The following is a 23544-nucleotide window of genomic DNA, read 5'->3' as shown; positions in this document are numbered from 1 at the left end:
GGTCCTTATGGCTTCCCCAATCCCACTGTCACCCCTCATAAGCTACATTTTTATACAACTGTCTTCGAGATTCATGGGTTCTGGGTTGTAGTTTAATAGTTTCAGGTATCCACCACCAGCTACCCCAATTCTTTAGAACCTAAAAAAGGTTGTCTAAAGTGTGCGTAAGAGTGCCCACCAGAGTGATCTCTCGGCTCGTTTTGGAATCTCTCTGCCACTGAAGCTTATTTCATTTCCTTTCACATCCCCCTTTTGGTCAAGAAGATGTTCTCCATCCCACGATGCCGGGTCTACATTCCTCCCCGGGAGTCATATTCCACGTTGCCAGGGAGATTCACTTCCCTGGGTGTCTGATCCCACGTAGGGGGGAGGGCAGTGATTTCACCTTTCAAGTTGGCTTAGCCAGAGAGAGAGGGCCACATCTGAGGCATTCAGGAGGAGACTCTTAGGCACAAATACAGGGAGGCCTAGCCTCTCCTTTGCAGCAACCGTCTTCCCAAGGGTAAAACTTATGGTAGAGGGCTCAACCCATCAAACCACCAGTCCCCTATGTCTGTGGTCATGTTAGCAACCATGGAGGTGGGGTAGGCGAATACCCCTGCATTCTCCACAGGCTCCTCAAGGGGGCACTACATCTTTTTTTTTTTTTTTCCTTATTTGTCTTTTTTCTTTTTTTTTTTAACTTTCCCTTCTTTTTTAAATCAACTGTATGAAAAAAAAAGTTAAAAAGAAAACAAACATACAATAAAAGAACATTTCAAAGAGACCATAACAAGGGAGTAAGAAAAAGACAACTAACCTAAGATAACTGCTTAACTTCCAACAGGTTCCTACTTTACCCCAAGAAAGTTACATAATATAGCAACATTTCAGTGAACTTGTTCCTACTACATCCATCAGAAATTAACAGACCATAGTCATTTCTGGGCATCCCCAGAACGTTAAATAGCTTATCTGTTCTTCTTGGATTATTGTTCCCCCTTCCTTAATTGCTCTCTACTGCTAGTTCCCCTACATTCTACATTATAAACCATTTGTTTTACCTTTTTCAAAGTTCACATTAGTGGTAGCATATAATATTTCTCTTTTTGTGCCTGGCTTATTTCGCTCAGCATTATGTCTTCAAGGTTCATCCATGTTGTCATATGTTTCACCAGATCGTTCCTTCTTACTGCCGCGTAGTATTCCATCGTGTGTATATACCACATTTTATTTATCCACTCATCTGTTGAAGGACATTTGGGTTGTTTCCATCTCTTGGCAATTGTGAATAATGCTGCTATGAACATTGGCGTGCAGATATCTGTTCGTCTCACTGCTTTCCGACCTTCTGGGTGTATACCGAGAAGTGCAATCGCTGGATCGAATAGTAACTCTATATCTAGTTTTCTAAGGAACTGCCAGACTGACTTCCAGAGTGGCTGAACCATTATACAGTCCCACCAACAGTGAATAAGAGTTCCAATTTCTCCACATCCCCTCCAGCATTTGTAGTTTCCTGTTTGTTTAATGGCAGCCATTCTAACCGGTGTTAGATGGTATCTCCTTGTGGTCTTAATTTGCATCTCTCTAATAGCTAGTGAAGCTGAACATTTTTTCATGTGTTTCTTGGCCATTTGTATTTCCTCTTTAGAGAACTGTCTTTTCATATCTTTTGCCCATTTTATAATTGGGCTGTCTGTACTATTGTCATTGAGTTGTAGGATTTCTTTGTATATGCAAGATATCAGTCTTTTGTCAGATACATGGTTTCCAAAAATGTTTTCCCATTGAGTTGGCTGCCTCTTTACCTTTTTGAGAAATTCCTTTGAGGTGCAGAAACTTCTAAGCTTGAGGAGTTCCCATTTATCTATTTTCTCTTTTGCTGCTTGTGCTTTGGGTGTAAAGTCTAGGAAGTGGCCTCCTAATACAAGGTCTTGAAGATGTTTTCCTACATTATCTTCTAGGAGTTTTATGGTACTTTCTTTTATATTGAGATCTTTGGTCCATTTTGAGTTAATTTTTGTGTAGGGGGTGAGGTAGGGGTCCTCTTTCATTCTTTTGGATATGGATATCCAACTCTCCCAGCCCCATTTGTTGAAAAGACCATTATGGCTCAGTTCGGTGACTTTGGGGGCCTTATCAAAGATGAGTCGGCCATAGATCTGAGGGTCTATCTCTGAATTCTCAATTCGATTCCATTGATCTATATGTCTATCTTTGTGCCAGTACCATGATGTTTTGGCAACTGTGGCTTTATAATAAGCTTCAAAGTCAGGGAGTGTAAGTCCTCCCACTTCGTTTTTCTTTTTTAGAGTGTCTTTAGCAATTCGAGGCATCTTCCCTTTCCAAATAAATTTGATAACTAGCTTTTCCAAGTCTGCAAAGTAGGTTGTTGGAATTTTGATTGGGATTGCATTGAATCTGTAGATGAATTTGGGTAGAATTGACATCTTAATGACATTTAGCCTTCCTATCCATGAACATGGAATATTTTTCCATCTTTTAAGGTCCCCTTCTATTTCTTTTAGTAGAGTTATGTAGTTTTCTTTGTATAGGTCTTTTACATCTTTGGTTAAGTTTATTCCTAGGTACTTGATTTTTTAGTTGCTATTGAAAATGGTATCTTTTTCTTGAGTGTCTCTTCAGTTTGTTCATTTCTAGCATATAGAAACATTACTGACTTATGTGCATTAATCTTGTATCCCGCTACTTTGCTAAATTTGTTTATTAGCTCTAGTAGGTGTATCGTTGATTTCTCAGGGTTTTCTAGATATAAGATCATATCATCTGCAAACAATGACAGTTTTACTTCTTCTTTTCCAATTTGGATGCCTTTTATTTCTTTGTCTTGCCGGATTGCCCTGGCTAGCACTTCCAGCACAATGTTGAATAACAGTGGTGACAGCGGGCATCCTTGTCTTGTTCCTGATCTTAGAGGGAAGGCTTTCAGTCTCTCACCATTGAGTACTATGCTGGCTGTGGGTTTTTCATATATGCTCTTTATCATGTTGAGGAAGTTTCCTTCAATTCCTACCTTTTGAAGTGTTTTTATCAAAAAGGGATGTTGGATTTTGTCAAATGCTTTTTCAGCATCTATTGAGATGATCAATTGATTTTTCCCTTTCGAGTTTTTAATGTGTTGTAATACACTGATTGTTTTTCTTATGTTGAACCATCCTTGCATGCCTGGAATGAACCCCACTTGGTCATGGTGTATGATTTTTTTAATGTGTCTTTGGATTCGATTTGCAAGTATTTTGTTGAGGATTTTTGCATCTATATTCATTAGGGAGATTGGCCGGTAGTTTTCCTTTTTTGTAGCATCTTTGCCTGGTTTTGGTATTAGATTGATGTTAGCTTCATAAAATGAGTTAGGTAGTCTTCCATTTTTTTCAATGTTTTGAAAGAGTTTGAGTAAGATTGGTGTCAGTTCTTTCTGGAAAGTTTGGTAGAATTCCCCTGTGAAGCCATCTGGCCCTGGGCATTTATTTGTGGGAAGATTTTTGATGACTGATTGGATCTCTTTGCTTGTGATGGGTTGGTTGAGGTCTTCTATTTCTTCTCTGGTCAGTCTAGGTTGTTCATATGTTTCCAGGAAATTGTCCATTTCCTCTACATTATCCAGTTTGTTGCCATACAGTTGTTCATAGTATCCTCTTATAATTTTTTTAATTTCTTCGGGATCTGCAGTTATGCAACCTTTTTCATTCATTATTTTGTTTATATGGGTCTTCTCTCTTTTTGATTTTGTCAGTCTAGCTAGGGGCTTGTCAATCTTGTTGATCTTCTCAAAGAATCAACTTTTGGTGATATTTATCCTCTCTATTGTTTTTTTGTTCTCTATGTCATTTATTTCTGCTTTAATCCTTGTTATTTCTTTTCTTGTATTTGGTTTAGGATTGGTTTGCTGTTCATTTTCTAGCTTCTTCAGTTGATCCATTAGTTCTTTGATTTTGGCTCTTTCTTCCTTTTTAATATATGCGTTTAGTGCTATAAATTTCCCCCTTAGCACTGCTTTTGCTGCATCCCATAGGTTTTGGTATGTTGTGTTCTCATTTTCATTCGTCTCTATATATTTAGCAATTTCTCTTGCTATTTCTTCTTTAACCCACTGATTGTTTAGGAGTGTGTTGTTTAACCTCCAGGTATTTGTGAATTTTCTAAGTCTCTGATGGTTATTGACTTCTAATTGTATTCCACTGTGGTCAGAGAATGTGCTTTGAATAATTTCAATCTTTTTAAATTTATTGAGGCTTGTTTTATGTCCCAGCCTATGATCTATTCTGGAGAAAGTTCCATGAGCACTAGAAAAGTATGTGTATCCTGGTGATTTGGGATGTAATGTCCTGTAGATGTCTGTTAAATCTAATTCATTTATCAGATTGTTTATGTTTTCAATTTCCTTATTGGTCTTCTGTCTGGTTGATCTATCTATAGGAGAGAGTGATGTGTTGAAGTCTCCCACAATTATTGTGGAAACATCAATTGCTTCCTTTAGTTTTGCCAGTGTTTCTCTCATGTATTTTGTGGCACCTTGATTGGGTGCATAGACATTTATGATTGTTATTTCTTCTTGCTGAATTGCCCCTTTTATTAGTATGTAGTGGCCTTCTTTGTCTCTCAAAACATCCCTGCATTTGAAGTCTATTTTATCTGCGATTAATATTGCTACACCTGCTTTCTTTTGGCTGTAGCTTGCATGAAATATTTTTTTCCATCCTTTCACTTTCAGTTTCTTTGTGTCCCTGTGTCTAAGATGAGTCTCTTGTATGCAACATATTGATGGTTCATTTTTTTTGATCCATTCTGCGAATCTATATCTTTTAATTGGGGAGTTTAATCCATTTACATTCAACGTTATAACCGTGAAGGCATTTCTTGAATCGGCCATCTTATCCTTTGGTTTATGTTTGCCATATTTTTCCCTCTCTCTATTAATATCCTTTATTGTACCCATACCGAATCTCTTTAGTACTGAACCTTTCTCCAAGTCTCTCTGTCCTGTCTTTGTTTCTCTGTCTGTAGGGCTCCCTTTAGTATCTCCAGTAGGGCAGGTCTCTTGTTAGCAAATTCTCTCAGCATTTGTTTGTGAAAAATTTAAGCTCTCCCTCAAATTTGAAGGAGAGCTTTGCTGGATAAAGTATTCTTGGCTGGAAATTTTTCTCACTCAGAATTTTAAATATATCGTGCCACTGCCTTCTCGCCTCCATGGTGGCTGCTGAGTAGTCACTACTTAGTCTTATGCTGTTTCCTTTGTATGTGGTGAATTGCTTTTCTCTTGCTGCTTTCAGAACTTGCTCCTTCTCTTTCGTGTTTGACAGTGTGATCAGTATATGTCTCGGAGTGGGTTTTTTTTGGATTTATTCTATTTGGAGTTCGCTGAGCATTTATGATTTGTGTATTTATGTTGTTTAGAAGATTTGGGAAGTTTTCCCCAACAATTTCTTTGAATACTCTTCCTAGACCTTTACCCTTTTCTTCCCCTTCTGGGACACCAATGAGTCTTATATTCGGACGTTTCATATTATCTATCATATCCCTGAGGTCCATTTCGAGTTTTTTCAATTTTTTTCCCCATTCTTTCTTTTATGCTTTCATTTTCCATTCTGTCATCTTCCAGGTCACTGATTTGTTGTTCAACTTCCTCTAGTCTTGTACTATGAGTGTCCAGAATCTTTTTAATTTGGTCAACAGTTTCTTTAATTTCCATAAGATCATCCATTTTTTTATTTAGTCTTGCAATGTCTTCTTTATGCTCTTCTAGGGTCTTCTTGATTTCCTTCATATCCCGTACTATGGTCTCATTGTTCATCTTTAGTTCTTTGAGTAGCTGCTCTAGGTGCTGTGTCTCTTTTGGTCTTTTGATTTGGGTGCTTGGGCTTGGGTTATCCATATCGTCTGGTTTTTTTCATATGCTTTATAATTTTCTGTTGTTTTTGGCCTCGTGGCATTTGCTGAACTTGATAGGGTTCTTTTAGGGTTTGTAGACCTATTGAAGTCCTTATCTCTAATTTATCAGATCTACAGCTTCGTGGAGTACACTTTCTCTAACTAACCAGCAGGTGGCGTCCACGAGCCACCTGTTCTCCACAAGCCAGATCTCCCCTGCTTAGCCTTTTTGGTGAGTGGGGGAGTGAGTCTTGTGGGGCCCAATTGGTGTACCAAGCTTGCGTGTGTAGTTGGTGTTGCCTGCCCTGTATGTGGGGCGTGTTTCTGGGCAGTCGGGGAGGGGGGGTGGCCCTAACAATCAAATCTCCCTGATGATCCTAGAGTTTTAAAGCTGCTGCAATAGTCTAATCCTTCAGTTCAGTCCTGCCACAGTTTGTCTCTGCCACTGACCCACAAGTCTTTGGTATTGGCGTATGGCTCCTGAGACTTGCAAGTGGGCCCCTCTTCCAGGCTGTGCACCCCGGGTCCTCTGTTGAGGGATGACTGTGCTATGTCACAGGTGAGTGCTGTCCCCCCAGGGCAGTTCTGGGCTGCTGGGCTGTGTAGGGAGGCTCCCAGTCTGCTCAAATGATGGCTGAATGGGGCTTTGTTAATTCACACTGCTCCACCTTCCCAGCTCTGGGACATTCAGCTGAGGTTGCAGGGAAGGCTAATGTCCACGCCCAGTTTTGTGGTGTGTGCCTGTTATTTGAAGCACTTCCGTCACACTGGGTTGTCTGGGGCAGCTCTGGGCTATGGGGCTGGCGATGGGCAGGAGTGTTTCCTGTCCACCAGGATGGTGGCTGTGAGCAGACACCCCCCTTTTCTTGGGAAGTTGTGTTGTTTAGTGAATTTTCTCAGCCACTGGATTATTGCCTTTTGTCTCAGAGCTCTCTTAGTTCTGCTCTTGACTTGATGTGCCCAAATTGCAATTCTTTGAAGCTTTCTGTATTGAGCTTCTTAGAGTAATTGTTTTAGAAAAAGCAAAAAGGATTTAAAAAAAAAAAAACAAAAAAAAAAAACGGCCCTCCTCAGAGATCTAATGGGTTATTGAAATGCTAATAGACAAAGCAACCAGGGCCATTAAGGAAAGGTGCACAGGGCAGAGAGATCAGCTTTGCTTCGGGATTTGCATATGCGCCTCAAGGCCTGAGCTCCGCCCTTCCCCTTTCTGTGTTCACCAGAACTCCAAAAATCCTCTGCTTTTATTTTGGAGTTTTTCGTGTTGTTTTTTTTCTATGCCTGTCTCCTCTCTGCTGGGCTGGCTGCTCTCAGAGTCTCTGGTGTCTGGTCTCAGTCTATCTATGGTTGGAGTTTGAATCAGTAGAATGAGTTTTCGATAAGAGCAGCCACTGCAGTTCTCCCTTCTCCTTCCCGGAGCTGACAGCCCCTCCTCCCCCGGGACTGAGCCTGGCAGGGAGGGGCGCGGGTCCCCTGGCCGCAAAAACTTACAGATTTCGCTGATCTCAGCAGTTCCACGTTTTCATGAGTGTTGTATGAAGTATGCCCAAAGACAGATTGCTCTGTGGTGTCCAGTCCACGCAGTTCCTGGCTTTTTACCTACTTTCCTGGAGGAGTAACTAAAACTTACAGCTCACCAGTCTCCAGAGTTGCTTTTTTAAAGAATTACTCAAATTAAGGAGCATGAAGCAATGTTTTTAACTGAAAACTTATCTCCCCTCAACCTTCCTAGACAGCCACAGACCACTCACCTTCCACGTGGGATGGATGGAGTGCTGGCTGCAGGGCAGCCCAGTGGGAAAACTCACAAAGGCACCAAGAACATGCACTCCCACCACCGCAAACGAACGAAGGCCACATCTAAAGGGACTCAGAGCCACAGCCAACCATACGTACCGGGACACCAACACCATCACGTTGTTTTCCTGGTCCACACTGTACCGCCGAACGTAAACATAATCCCGTGAGTACATCGGATACTAAGGAAATGGAGAGCCTGTATTAGCTCTGCATCATATGGACTTGACAAAAGAAAAGCCAGAAGCAGAGATACTCACAGGAAAGTGGGTCACCCAGTGGAGAACCTCAGACCCACTAACCGCATCTCTCTCCACCACCTCCAGCTTGATTACCAGGGCGTCCCACTTTTTTCTATACTCTGTGTCCAGCTGCAGAAAGGGAGAAGAGAATGAAGCTGAAGCCCCAAGAGATCCAGAACAAAGTGGCAGAAGGCTCTCAGGATACACGGGCCTCTAACCTAACAGCCTTAACATGAGGTAACAATGACCCGACCTGGGTTTGTTCACTGCAGATGATCCTTTTAAAAGAGGTCAGATCATTATATTGAAAGTGAATCTTAAAAAGGACAAACCAAAGAAAAGAGTAAAAAAATACTGTAATAGTTATATGAGGGGAAAATAGATGTATAGATGAAATAGATGTATTAGAGTGGGACAATTCTAAAAAGCTGTAAATAGACAAAAATTCCCAAAGTATGCGTTGGATACATCACATAAAGAAATGGATACAGCATACTCTTTTAAAATGCTGGCATCCAACATGGCAGGTGAAATCACTGCCCTCCCCCCGTACGTGGGATCAGACACCCAGGGGAGTGAATCTCCCTGGCAACGTGGAATATGACTCCCGGGGAGGAATCTAGACACGGCATCACAGGATGGAGGACATCTTTTTGACCAAAAGAGGAATGTAAAAGGAAATGAAATAAGCTTCAGTGGCAGAGAGATTCCAAAAGGAGCCGAGAGGTCACTCTGGTGGGCACTCTTACGCACAATATAGACAACCCTTTTTAGGTCTAAAGAATTGGGGTAGCTGGTGGTGGATACCTGAAACTATCAAACTACAACCCAGAACCCATGAATCTCGACAATTGTAAAAAAATGTAGCTTATGAGGGGTGACAATGGGATTGGGAAAGCCATAAGGACCACACTCCCCTTTGTCTAGTTTATGGATGGATGAGTAGAAAAATGGTGGTGGTGGTGGGGGCAGCCAGTGTTCTTTTTTACTTTAATTGTTCTTTTTCACTTTAATTTTTATTCTTATTATTTTTGTGTGGTAATAAAAATGTTCAAAAATTAATTTTCGTGATGAATGCACAACTATATAATGGTACTGTGAACAACTGAATGTACGCTTTGTACGACCGCATGGTATATGAATATATCTTAATAAAACTGAATTAAAAAAAAATGCTGGCATCAACAATAATGTAAGCATTTCAAATTATGGCAGACATGATCATACACATCCAAACCAACAAAAATTCAACGCAACTTGACAATTTCAGTGCCCAGGGGAAAGCGGGTACTTGAGTATTACTGGTGGGTGTTACAGTCGACAAACTAGTTACTGCGAGTCCAGCAACACAAAGGAAAATCCAGGAAGGAGAAAAAAAATTATTGTGTAATTCTGGGTGATTCTACCCCTACTTTTTCATTTTTATTTTAAATACCACTCCCCTCCCAGGAGGAATGTTTTTTATGCTATTTCTACTCTGGCAACTTTTCTGTTAGTTTGAAATGATATCCAAATAAAAAGTGGAAAAAAACTCAAAACATCTCCTCTGCAAGGACACTGTTAAGGGAGGAAAAAAGGGCAAGACTTGCCATTGATTAGTTTCACAGGTTGCTACACTTTTTAAACTGACTCCTACAATGTGACTTCTCCAGCCTGGCTTCTCTGGCTCAGCGTGATGCTTCTGAAAACACTCCATGTTTACTGTGTACAGCCGGAGACTGCTTCTTCTCACAGCCAAGCAGCGCTCCACTGTCTGAAGAGACCACAACTTGTCCATTCATCTGTTGATGGACACTGGGGTTGTTTACAGTCTTTGCAGTTATGAATACTTATGGGGAAAACGACTTCAAAATACCTAACTGCAAATAACCGTCATCAACTCGCCCAGCAGAAAAGTATTCTGGAGTTGGGGAAGAAACAAAACAGGTACCGGTGGAAGGACACTCAGGCAATTGGTGCTGACTGTCTGCAAGGGGCCTCAAATAGGTGCTGACCCATGCTTAATAAAAGCAAGCTAAAGAAACAAAGCTTAACTAACTCCAAACTCTAAACAGAGCCAAAAATGTGGGAAATAAAAGGAAGCCTGGTATGATTCAGGTGGGCAAGTTGGATTATGAAATAAGCTCAAACCGTCTAATCTAAGTAACACACAAAACAGCCGCACCACATGCCAGGCAAATTATTACAAGGCCCAAGGAAAACGGCAAGGAATTTTCGAAATTATTCTACATCTTTATCATAAAAATGATTTTTAAATTGTTAAATATGAAACAATAAAGTCTTATAAAATATCTTAAAGCATTCAAATCCATTCCTCTCCTTTATCCTTCCAACAGTCTCCTCCTCATGGGACAGATGAAGAAATTACAAGCTAAACGTTTACCCAGGTGCTATTTGATGTGGGATGAGAGGAAGAGAGATCCAGAGATGGATGGATAGAAGCGAATGTCATCTGACTCAGAGAAATTATTCAACAGGACAGTGGCAACTGGCTCTCTACACTTAGAGGTTCAAAATCTGAGAAGAAAAACTCACCTGAACATTGAAGAACTGCCGGGGTGTCACATCCGTGTAGGTTCCAAAAACTAGAACGACAAGAAAGAATGAGGGGCCGCTCCCCACTCTCCCACCACTCACCCCACGCCCATCCCTCAATGACGTTTCGTTCGGCAGCACTGACAGGCCTAAAGGCAGAGTCAGACACGACAGGTCAGGCTGGGACAACAGAGCAAGACAAGACAACCCAGAGCAATGGAGACCGACACCCTTGTCATTGCGGAGAGGAAAAATCACACCCAAAAATCACGGCATGTTGAGAAACAACAAGAAGCGAGCAATTTAGGGAGGTACGAGGACAAGAAGTCCCACGCTTCAAGGCAGCCGAGCGCGGCTCACCTCGATACTGGTAAAGGTGGGTGCCTGTAATTGGGCGCCGCCACAGCTTAAAATGTTTCTTATCCATCACCATTTCCCATGGCTGCTCTTGGCTGTCCGGATTTTCATTCCCTTCTGTTTGGGATTTTGTTTCTGCGGGATGGCACTCAACTCCGGAGCTCTGAAACATGCGTGACATTTCCTCCAACCGTTTCATCTCATCAATGGATCTGAAACGGAGAGAAAGATTTTTTAAATGTTGGCCCAAACTTTTAAGATTTTCATTTGTCATTCTTTTGTAAAGGCAAATACTGTCAAGCAGAAATACAGATAAATAATCCTTTTTGGTAGTTGGGTATTGGTTTAGAATATGGGCAATGTACTTGTTCATTTGTTCATTTCCACTGTTTTTTTATGCTAACAATACTTGGAGGCCTAATTTACATACAATAAAATATGTAAATCTTCACTGTCCAGCTCAATGGATTTTGACAAAACCACAACCACATAACCATCTCCCAAATCAAGAAGGAGAATATTTCCAGCACCTCAAAAGGTTCCACCTTCCCTCGTACCCCATATCGCTTCCCAATCAGTCACCCTCCCACAGGCAACCACTGTCCTGACTGCTATCACCACAGATTAGTTTCACCAGTTCTTAAATGTCATAGAACCGTATTCTAGTGTGCATTCTTTAACTGGCTTCTCTCACTCAATGTTTTTGAGTTTCGTTCATATTGTTAGGTATATTAGTTTATTATCATTATTCCTTAGTATTCCATTATTTGAAAACACCTGTTTATTTGTCCATGCACATGTTGATGGACATTTGCACTGTTTCCATTTTTTGGCCCTAATCAAAAAAGCTGCTCAAGAACATTCTTATACAAGTCTGTGTGGCATATGCTTTCATTTCCCCTCGATAAATACAAAGGAGTCGAAGAGCGTATAGTGTTGCCAAACAATTTCCCAAAGTGGTTATACCATTTTACACTCACACCAGTAATGCTAAAGAGTCCTGGCTGCTCCACATCTTGCTGAAACTTGGTACTGTCAACCTTTTTCATTTTCATTTCAAATCTCTGTTCCTTGCCACTTACCAAAATGTCTAAAATGAAAAACTGGGGAAAAAAACAAAAAACAAAAAACCACCCTGAATGGGAGAACCGTTATGTGAACTCAAATGCTCTCTGCTGCATCATCCAACTAATGGTGACTGAGCACATACTGGGTTGAACTAGCACAGTGCCTGGCTCATAAGGGCACTGAATGAGTATCTGGAAAGCAACCACAAGGGAAGCAAAACAAGGAAATGGCCTTTGACCTCAGCAAGTTTACAACAGAATTGTGGAACTCGGCCTCACAGACCAACCCAAAGGGGGAAAAAAAAGAAAATTTAAGTGGGGAAAACAGTGCAACATTTAAAGTAAGAACTAAAACGTTAAAATATTCTTGAAAACCAACAAATATCTCATTAAAATTCTGAGTCTCTTAGTTGAAAGGAAACCAACATTTAGAAGAATGTAAATTCTTCTAAAACACTTGCCTGAAAGGAACCCAGCTTGTAGGACAAGTCCTTACAAATGCTTCAAGGGCAGCTAGTTTTTTAATGTAATTCCTGTTATATGCCTGATTTAGCCCTTTGCACACAACGAAAACTCAAAACCTAAACACAGCTTAAAAGGGAAGAACTAGACTCCCTCTGGCACCTGGACACATTCCAGAGGACTCGTTCTAAAGCACCGGGTTCCCCGTAGGGTTACAAGGCGCTTGTGTCCCCCATGTCCTGCTCACGGAACCACGAGGACCGCCACTCTCAGGGAGCTACTTACACAGGAATATCCCTGACACTGTCACACATTCGAGGGGGAGGGGCAATGGCTGAAATTTTTTTGCTTGTTTCCCATTAAGGTATGTGAAATTTTCCCTCTGTCACTCCTCCCATGTGATCATTTTATAAGTCACATGTTTAAACACCCAAAACTGAGCTTCACCATTAAAGAAAAGTCCAACATTCTGCCCAATGAATTCCAGGCCAACCCGGGCTCTCGGACCCACCGTGAAGGGAGTGGGAAGCCGGCTCACACGACGGCTAGGGCGTCCAGTGCGTGGAGAGAAAGGCGAGTGTGCTTGAGCGCAACTCAGAGACACGGCCTCACCCAAAATGGAGTGCACCAGCAGCTCCCAGGCCGCCCGCTCAGGCAGGGGGCTACCGCACAGCACCTCCTCCTCGGGTAGGAAGGAGAGCACACAGCACCGGGGACCACTCACAAACGAGGTCGGCTCATTAACTGAGCAAGGTGTTTCTGGTGTTTGGGCCTCGATCAGACTCTTCCAAAATGACCAGTTTAATGTCTTTCAAAGAACAGTGAAAAATCTTACATAAACAGTCTATATTCTGCGAAAATTTTAAGAACCCCAACTCGGCAGGTAAACTCACTGCCCTCCCCACTAAGTGGGACATGACTCCCAGGGGTGTAAGTCTCCCTGTCAGTGTGGAATGTGACCTCCGGGGATGAGCCTGGACCCGGCAACGTGGGACTGAGAAAGCCTTCTTGACCAAAGGGGAGGGAACTGATACAAAACAAAGTTCCAGTGGCTGAGAGATTGCAAATGGAGTCAAGAGGTCATTCTGGAGGTACTCTTAAGCATTACATAGATATCCCTTTTTAGTTTTTAGTTTATTAGAATAGTCAGAAGGAAATAACTTAAACTGTTGAACTGCAACCCAGTAGCATTGATTCTTGAAGGCAAGCGTGTAACTATACAGCTTATAGGTATGACCATGTGACTGTGAAAACCTTATGCTCATACTCCCTTTACCCAGTGTATGGACAAATGAGTAGAAAAATGGGGACAAAAAGTACATGAACAATATGGAGGAGGGGACTATGGGTTTTGGGTGTTCTTTTTACTTTAATTCTTATTTTTATTTTTTGGAGTAATGAAAATGTTCAGAAATTGACTGTAGTGATGAATGTACAACTATATGATAAAACTGAAAAACTGGACACTTTGGATGATTGTATGATGTGAATATATTTCAATAAAATTACATTTTTAAAAAAAGCTTATATGACAGCTTCTCATGGCATGAATTTAAGACAGTATACAGAGTAATGAATAAAAAAATTTGGGTTTGTGAGTTCAAACCCCACCCCAATGCTCACTACCTAGAATATTAAATTACTTAACCAGTCCCTATTTATTTTTAATCTGTGAAATGGGGATACTAATAGCACCTACCTCAAAGGCTGGTTGTGAAGAGTAAATAAAGATTAAATTAGATGTAAAGTGTTTAGTACCTAGCACATAAGAAGTGCTCTAATGTTAACTATAAGGATAATAATAATCAACTAAGGGTACACAAAAATCTGAATTCATCATCTTCAAATATGTATATATATAAACCGGCAGAATTTTCTGAAGGATAATTGACAAAACTTTAGACTAAAAAAGCATGCATACTCTTTGCCCCAGCAATTATACTTCTAGAAATTTATGAAGATGTGTATAATGGCTATATATAAAGAATGATTTTACCTAAGCATTGTTATTTGTAATGGCAAAATATTACAAACAGCTTATTCTTCCAACAGTGAGATCAGTTAAAGAGGCATAAATATCATGCAGACATTAAAAATGATGCTGCTTCTAAAAGAATACCTGATACAATAGAAAAATGTTAAAGATATATTATTAAATGAAAAAATTTGCAAAACTTATGTACAGTAAACACGCTTATGAAAAATCTTCAAAAATCTGGAAAAAATTAACTAAGATGTCAATGGGTATCTCTGTGTGAAATAGCCATTAGACAGCATCTGTTTTCTTTTTTTCTTATCCATACCTTTCTAAAGTTTTATTATGAACATGTTTTCCTTTTTAAAATAGAAATAAAAAGTTATTTTTAAAAAAGTACACTGGTATTGAGATATAAGCCTAAATTGACAAGCATGCACTGTACTAAGAAATAATTTCTTATTCTTTCAGATGTATTTTTCATCAAAAACTGATCTGGGGAGACAACATCACCAGGTGATGGAAAAAGCCATGAAACCCAAAAATTTCGAGCCAGTCAGAATGTTACCAATCCAGGGAGGAGAATATGTATCAATGGGTTAATGAGTGGAGTAACCACAGAATAAAACAAAGTCACAGTCTTCTGTATTCAGGCTTCATGGTCTGATGTTGGGTGCACATACATGACCATCCCTGAGCCACAGAAAAGTGAAATTATAGCCAGATGGGAACCACAGGTGGAGAAGGCCTTCCTTCGTCCAGCTGCTGAAGGGACCCTCAACACAGCTCTAAGGACCAAAGCATATGACCCCATGATGAAGAGAAATGGAATAAACAAAAGTAGAGAACTTAAGGTGGAGCTGCTGGTCAACGCAATTATAGGAGTTCTGGTACTGGTGAGTGCTATTAGAGGACCTGGATCACAGAGGAAGTAAGTGGTCAATGATCCTGGATCCACAGAAGGACATCTGGGAAATGATGCTGACAGGAATCAGGAACCAGAGGAATCCAAGTACCCAGTGGCTGACCACAAGATTGGTGCAGAGACATCCAGTCATAATGGCCGGATAGTGGAGAGGCCAGCAGATGGCAAGATACCGATCAAATGTCTCACTGCCAAGTAAAACATTCCGTAGAACCCAGGGAGAAGAAAAAGAACTGGAGAAAGCACCCAGAGAAGGAGATGACCTTGGTGTCAGAAAGGAAGTTGGCCAACATGTTGGGGACAGTGGAAGTGACACACCAGATCTCCAGGAAGGAGAAGTTGGAGAGCAGGATGTACATGACCACGAAGTCTCTGATTCCAGCGCACAGCACAGAAGAAGCTTCCCCATGAGGGTCGGGAGGGAGACAATAGAGAAGAGCACAAAGAGCAGAATCTGTCCCTCCCCGGGGCAAGGGAAGCCCAGGAGGATGAAACCAGTGATGGTGCCGGAATTGTTGCCAGTTGTTGAAGATTTTCACGTATCTGTGAGCTGTAAACAGACTATCAAATACTGAAAGACAGTGTAAAGAGAGATGGAAATCTAGATAATATATTTAAGCCATTCTAGGAAATGCAATAAACACATTTCAATAGTTCTAATTTTATCTCATCCTGAAATACTGTACTGGGATAGTACTGTACCGGTCTATAATAAATGTACAACTTAATAGATCATTATAGAGAAAACTACATTGTAACTACCACAGAGGTCAAGAAACAGAATATCAGTTGTATTCTAGAAGCTCCTTCAGGCTCCAGCCTAATCACTATCTTCTGCCTCCCTGTGCTTCCAGCTGTAATACTCTCCTTTTCTTTATAGTGATAACTTCCTTGCTTTCCTTTATAACTTAATGACCTAAATATGTATACTTTATATAAATGTAACCATATTGTACGTAGTACTTTGTGGCTGGCTTCCTTATTAAACATTAAGATGTGAAATTATGTTGTTGCATGAATCTGTAGTTTGTCTTTTTTTTTTTTTTTACTGCTCAATAGTATTACACTGTAAGAATAAACCACTACTTATTTAACCATTCTAAAACAAAAACAAAAACAAAAAACTCATCTCAGAATGCACAACTATGCGACGATGCTGTGAGCCATTTGATTGTACCCTTTGGATGGATTGTATGATGTGTGAATATAGCTCAATGAAATTGCATTAAAAAAAAACTGATCTGGTTCACTTAAAAGCTTATTTAAGCAGTTAAGAAGTATCTACCTCCAACTAAAAAGGTAATTAAAAATATTTGAAAAGTGTCTTTATTATGCCATATTTGGAAAGTTACTATTAAAAAAAAAACCACTACAAATGATTACATCCAAACAAAACAAAACACTAAAGTATTCAAAATGTTTTCCTTCAATAACCAATCATGCAAAATAGCATGAGAAATTTTGGAATCCAGTATGACACTAACAAAATGTTCTGTTTATATTCCATTAGAGGCTAGAAAACTGCCTTTCCTATTTTAATTTCTAGTATTTTTTTTACACTTAAAATGCAGTATTCCCCAGGGGGAAACCTTTCCACACTGCAGCAGAGATAACAGCCTGGTAAACTGGATGAACACTTCAGTGGTGAATAAATCCAAGCACTTCACAAGCTTCAGCTAGGGTATGATGACATCTTCTTTAAAAACTTAATTATGAAAACAGTAGATTCTCTTTGGAGAGCACTCTGGCAGTATGTATTGAAGCTCAAGACACATATATTCTTTGACCCAACAATTTCACTCACAAGTCTGGACCACACACAGACTCTTACACATAAGCCCAAGAGACATGAAAGAAGCAGAGCCCGAAATAGCAAGCCAACAAATAAAAGCAACCTAAATGCCCATCAACACTATGCATATTTTTATATATTCAAACAGATCACTAAAATTGATAATGAATTAAAGCTACCTGCAAACAAAGAAAAAATATGAAAAATTTACTATGAATAGACGAGCAAGTTGCAGGATAGTTAAGAGTATATTTTTGCATCGTTTTTGTCACTGAGACATAATTCCTTTTAGAGTTTACAACTCAGTGTATTCACAAAGTTTACAACCATCACTGCTATCTAATTCCAGAATACTTTCTTCACCCCAAAAAGCACTCCCTCCCCATCAGCAGTCACTGCCCTTTCCCCTCTTCTTTTATCCCCTGGCAATCATGGATCTATTTCTGTGTCCATGATTTGCCTGTTCTGAACATTTCATAAAAATAGAATCATGCAATGTGTGACCTTTTGGTCTGGCTTCTTTCACTTGGCACAAGGTTTTCAAGGATCACCCATGTTTTCCTGGCATACTAACATTCTCTGGTAGGGCCACGCCATTGAGTTTATCCTGTCATCAGCAGGGCTGGTCTGAACATGCCCTGGGCAGTCAGAGCACAACTCCCCATTCCAGGGAGGTCAATCTGAGGCCCCCGGTGGGGGACACAATGCACAGGCACTGGGTCTTTTGAGATTAGTCTCAGCCATCCCCGAGGGTGCTGAGGGGCCATCCAGGCTGCCTAACAGACCTCCCAGGCAGCTCCGGGCTGGTCTCCAAGGGCCACCCTTCCCATTGATTCCTTTCTGGCCGACATCTGTTAGTACCAGTTACTCTGTCTGCAGCCAAGAGCCCACCAGTACAAAGAAAGTTTCCAAATTTGCATTAAATGTTGAAAAACTGGATTGTCTGCTGCCACTGCAGACAGTACAGAAGTAAAGAACCTTAGAATAGACAATAAGATCTTGCAGAGGAGAAAGCAAAAACAAAAGCACGGCTTGCCCTGGTCAGGGAACAACGGGGGCACCGTGGGCACGAATGACAGCCTGTCCCGGAACTGGAAGCCTGCCATTCCGTAAGCACCACACCTGAACGTCGCTCCCACGAGAGAAAACGGGCAGGAATCTGTTTCCATCTGTGCAATGTCTTGTTAACTGAAAGACTCCTAAAGGTTCCAAAAAGATGCATGACCACAGGCAGTATTTTCTAATGGCCGTCTAAGACTAATAGGCACAGTGCTCTGACCCACCGCTTAATTAAGCACTCCTATATAATTAAAGGTCACTGATGGCCTTGAGTTAAATTGTGAAACTAAGTCCCTGAAGGGAGATGGGAATGTCTTGTAGAGGCATAACATTCTTTTCTTTGAACAGCACACCACCAATGCACAACTGCACCATGAAATGTAAAGTGTCAATACAACTCCCTCTCACCACACTTCTCTTTAGCCTGCTGTGCCAAATCCTGCTTGAATTATCCAAGAGACTGAAGTAATAAGAACAGAGGAAAGAAGGACAAAAGATTATTTCCAAATCAGTAACAACCTGCCAGTTAGCAAGAGGAGCAAGGAAAGAAGCCAATGCTTCCATTTCCCCAAAACTAAAATCATTTCAGTATTTGAGAAGGGCTGGACTGGGAGCCATGGAGACTGCGGCATATAACCCTGAAGAGAGAGTAATTAGGATAACCACGTCCGCTTCTAGCAGCCTTGCCCTCAGCCTAGAGCTTGACAGAAGGCTTCAAAATGATCCAAATGAAGTTATCTCTGCATTAAGTAATTTCAATGAGACAAGTGCCTCATTCCATCAGACTCACTCCTCAAATCCCAAGCTATTGTCAGAGTAAGGACTTTCAACACTGATATGGGATATGCCTAGAAATAAAAGATAAACTAACTCACTGCAATTCTGAGCCCACCGTTCAATGGATAAGTAAGTTCAAGTCAGCTTTTTGTAGTTCTGATGACCTAAGAAGGGTATGGCAATAAGATACCCAAAAGTGACAGTGCCAGAAATAGTAATTCCTTTAAGCCAAAAGGACTTTATGTTGATCATTTATCTAGTTAATAACATACTGAAATATTAAAGTATTTTAAATGCCCCAGGAGACAAAAATAGGGGAAACGGTCAATTTTCTTCATGAAACTTATTCACTCAAAATTCTAGAGGATTGAAATGTAACTTAAAGGGGGGGTAATGGAACATTTTTTCCCCTAGCACTTCATATTTCTTAACTTCCTTCCTCTTTTTGCCGCTGCCTTTTTTTTTTAACATTCCAAAGCAATAAAAAAAGTTATTTCTGTAATTTTTCTATTAAGATTTGCCTCTGGCTCTAGCTGGCACCAAAAGCAGTGACGGAGAATTATTCTGTTTGGTGGCTTAATTGAAGCCAACTGGGTAAGGAAACTAAAAGACCCGACTGCCACCCGGCCCCCAGCAGTGAGTCGACAACACTCTGTACAAGCCATTTCCTTTCTCAAATATTCTTGCTATTGCTATTAATGAGAACCCACTCGGTAAGACGTTCTTAAGCACAATAGAATAGAAAGCAAGGTTATAACTTTTCATTCCAAAAGGAAACTAATCCAGGAATACACACGTCAGTTAAAACACACAGAGAGATATCCTGCACGCCCCACAGTTATGCCAAGATGGTAACATCAGAATGAATTTACACAAAGACAAGCTGGTACAGAAAGAACACAGGATAGCCAAAGGCTTTGATTTCAGGGGCCAGGTTACAGTCATGCTCTTCGTCTATTAACAATGAAAGAAGTGCACTTGCAGATACACTCAGCTGAGCACCACCATGGAAGCCATCCCAAATCAGCCAGCAAGGACAAGAAGTCCTACACTAGCCACAACAGCTTCAGCAACGATTATTTCAAAGCAAAGACAATAATCACCAGACAAAAAGGATATCCAGAATATCCTCTTCAGTAAAACAGAAAGAACAAGCTGTCAGAACAAAGACCTAAGGAACCGCTGTCTAGCCAAGATGTAGCTGAATAGCATGTCACATGTCTCCCTATCAAGGTAGCAAATACTAAAAACAAAACCAAAAACGATCCTCGGGGGGGCAACTTGATCAAATCTTAAGTATTAGAAACACAATTCAAGCATGAAATGGACAACAAAGTGTTCAGTGAAGGCCTTTCGATCACAGCCCTGAGGAGGGCCAAAAGCCTTCAGAGCTTGCTGCCTGGCCTTCGTCCATGTTTCTGAAGGGCCGAAGCTGGTGGCCTGGGGATCACGCCTCTCTTGGAGGATCAGAATCGAGTGCCTGAACTGCACCCAGGTGCAGAGACCGCCAGCAAGAGCGTGGGAGAACGATACCTGGCTGGGTCACGGACCCGCAGACCTCTCCCACGTGCGGGTCAGCTACAGACCCAGATGTTTCCCACACTCATTTCCTAGCTTGCTTTTTCCCTCTTAGCTCCTGCAAATAGGAGAACTGGAAAACAGAGGCTCTGGGACACATCCATAAAAACACATGAAGTGAGCCAAAGAGTGAAATCTACCACCTGAGTCCCAACACTGTCGGACCCCCGCCCCCAAAACAGCACCCTCCGTGCCTTTCGGACACAGCAGCCTCTGTTCCTCTTCCTGTGTCCCACACAGATCCAACCGGGGATTTTCACCTCAAACTTCACCACCGTGGAACGTCAAGTATTTCATTGTCAAAAACAGAATAATCCAAATCCAAAGTTACTGGCAATTTCTCAGATTAAAACAAATGGACAGGTGGGGTTTTTTTCTCATTTCTGTTAGTTTTCTTTTGCTCCTTGTCTAGGTGGTGACTTTAACTTGCATTCACAAATCATCTTCCCTGCTAGGAAAAGTATTCCCAGTCTTTAAATAGCCTTACATTTACCCACAACTCACAGCGGGCACAAACAGCTGCCTGGCCATCAGGTGTTTTGCCTCCCAAGAGGCCACAGGGTCAACTTCTTCACTGCGGTATTTCCATTTTAAACCTAACCAAAAATGTGAATAAAAGGTTGAAAGGGTATCTCCCTGTTGGAAAAAGGTCTGGAATAAACTTATCAGGGACTTATCAGGAAGAGGGGGCTGTCCCAGGACCCTGAAATCGGTCTTAGGGAAGTTTCAGAGCTGGGGATGGGGAGGGGGGTGGGCAGGCGAGCAGTGAAAAGCATTGCTAAAAAGCACATTCGGAGACAACGTGTACGGCCGAAGAGCCCAGGCAGGGTTCCCCTTGAGCTTCCTTGAAAACTACAGATTAACAAATCCAATCAATGGCACTGCGCTTCCCACGCAGTTCTGATGACAGCGCGGAATCAGAGCCCAACGAAACAGTACTCCACGTTCTAATTAAAGAAACCAAAAACCCTGACCTAATTCGTACAGGTTAAAACGTCTGGGCTACCGGGTTTGTCCAAGGAGGGCAAAACCCCTGCCAGCCTCCCAACCCGGCCACGGTGCGCGTCACGATGACCAAGCCTGGGTCCCTGTGGACCCGGGTGGGGGTTTCGCGAGTCGCAGGGCGACATGCTGGTTTCAACTCGCGCCTGCACGAGCGCGGCTCCCTCGCCCTCGCTAGCCACTTGGTCTTCCCCACGCGCTTTCTTCGGTGCCCCCCGCGCTCCCTACGCAGGGTCCCGCTCCCGCCGCGCGCCGGGCAGAAGGACGTGACCGCCCAGAGGGAGCCACCCGCCGCCTCGCCCCCGGACCCCTCCCCACCTCTGCAGCTCCTCCTCCTGGATCCGCTCCTCGTCCCACGCGAAGACGCCGGCCAGGGCCGCCATCAAGGCCGAGGCATGGCCCGGGCAGCCGCGCAGCCTGCGCCACAGCCGGCCGAGCAGGACGCGGCGGGAGCTGTCGGAGTAGAGGCGGCCGTAGAGCTGCCCGATCTGCTGGGCGCGCCGCACGCGCAGGCCCGTCACGAAGCGGCACTGATTGGCCAGCAGCGCCAGCAGGCCGCCGCCCCGCGCGCCCGCGCGCCCCGCCAGCCAGGCCGCCACCGCGGCGGGCGGCCTCCGCGGGAACATGGCGGCCGCGTGCCCGGCGGGGCCTCCCGCGAGCCGCCGCTTCCCCTCGCGCCCGGAGAGGCCCCTCCCGAGCCGCCGCTTCCCCTCGCGCCCGGAGAGGCCCCTCCCGAGCCGCCGCTTCCCCTCGCGCCCGGAGAGGCCCCTCCCGAGCCGCCGCTTCCCCGCGCCCGCCCGGCTGCAGGCGGCCTTCCGCAGACCCTCTCTAGCTGGCCGGCGCGGAGCCCGTCTCCCTGTCCCGAGGCCAGGAGCCGCCCTTCATCTCCCCGCGGCCACAACTGAGGAAAAGTCGGTCGCGGCGGCGGCCGTGCAGGAGGCGGGCCTGGTCCCGGGCCGCGAACCGGCCAGCCCCTCCCCTCCGCCCTCGCTGGGGACCCCGGTGCCGGGCGCGCGGCGAGCGACAAGGCGAGGGCCCTGGAGGCGTCCCGCGGCCGCTGCGCGCGCCTTCCACCCGCAGCCCGCCCCGGGCCCTGATTGGGCGCGGCCCGGAGCCCCCGGCTGCTCATTGGTGTCGCGCACCGTCAGTCCGCCGGCCCCGCCCCGCACGCGCGGCCGTTGGCTAGCAAGGTAGGTGGCACGGGCCAGTCAAGGGCGCCGGGAAGCGCCCCGCGGGCCCCGTCGCCATCTTCCGCCTCCCCGGCCCGCTCCGCTGAGGGAGCGCGGCGCCGGCCGCCGCAGACCCGCAGAATGGATTCCCGGGGGCAGGCGCCCCGCTGCCGGCCAGGGTGGCAGCCCCACGGGCGTCCGGTTCTGGTTCTGGGCCCCAACGCGTTACAACGAAAGCGCCGCAGGCCTCCGGGGAAACCCTGGGCTCGGCCGTGTGCCGGTTTCTCTTCCGTGCTGACATCGAGTCCCTCACTGACGAACCAGGAAAGTTCCTCCGAAAGCCTCCTGGTGCGCAGGCCTTCGCCCGGCTCCGAGCGTCCGGAAGTCTTTGCCCGTAGCTCGGCGTGTGAGCAACGTTAGCTGCTCCCAAGAAGCGCGGACGGGTCTCCAGAGAGCGGGAGCGCCCCGCGAGCCCCCGGGCGGTCGGGTCGGTTGGTGTCGGGGTGTGTTCTCCCCGAAAGCGGGGAGGGGAGAGGGGAACACAGCAGAGGACGGTGCCGGGTGCTTCGCGGCGACGCCGGGCTCGGGGCTGACCTCCGCGTCCCCGCTCCGCCCGCTGCGAGGGGCTGCGCGCCCCGCCGGCGTGTTTCCATCCGAGGCGAGTGCGTGTTCGGGAGCGAGGCTCAGCGCGGCCTCCCGGGTGCCCTTCTGTGCCCTCGCGCGGCCGAGGCTGGGTTTCTGCAGGGGGCTGGACACGCGCTGTGCCCTCTCTGCAGCCCCCGTCGGGCGCCCCCCGTGTCTCCCTCGCCTTTCCTGCGGTGCCCTTTTCCTTCGGGCTCGCCCCTGGCCTCCAGCCTGCGTCCTCTCCGACCCGCTGGCGAGAAACTTTTCTTGCTCGTGTTCCCCGGAACAGGTTTTAAAGGCTTTATTCCCTCT

The 23544-nt window shown here is 44.2% G+C and overlaps 1 protein-coding gene across 1 annotated transcript in view; it reads right to left on the bottom strand.

Annotated features, from left to right (window-relative positions):
- The window catches only part of STARD7 (StAR related lipid transfer domain containing 7), a 35106-nt gene extending 12673 nt beyond the window's left edge, over positions 1-22433 (bottom strand). The window contains exons 1-6 of the mRNA XM_037807538.1: positions 22236-22433; positions 21758-22120; positions 10806-11014; positions 10446-10495; positions 7929-8039; positions 7768-7850 (exon numbers count right to left, since the gene is read on the bottom strand). Coding sequence (XP_037663466.1) covers positions 7768-7850; positions 7929-8039; positions 10446-10495; positions 10806-11014; positions 21758-22065 — 761 coding nt within the window. The 5' untranslated portion in view covers positions 22066-22120; positions 22236-22433. The remainder of the gene's footprint in view (positions 1-7767; positions 7851-7928; positions 8040-10445; positions 10496-10805; positions 11015-21757; positions 22121-22235) is intronic.
- Positions 22434-23544: the final 1111 nt, after the last annotated feature.

The sequence above is a fragment of the Choloepus didactylus genome, chromosome 17 (genome assembly GCF_015220235.1).
Source record: "Choloepus didactylus isolate mChoDid1 chromosome 17, mChoDid1.pri, whole genome shotgun sequence".
NCBI classification, from domain to species: domain Eukaryota; kingdom Metazoa; phylum Chordata; class Mammalia; order Pilosa; family Megalonychidae; genus Choloepus; species Choloepus didactylus.
Note: the sequence above shows the minus strand (reverse complement) of the source record. Positions and strands in the feature narration are given on the sequence as shown.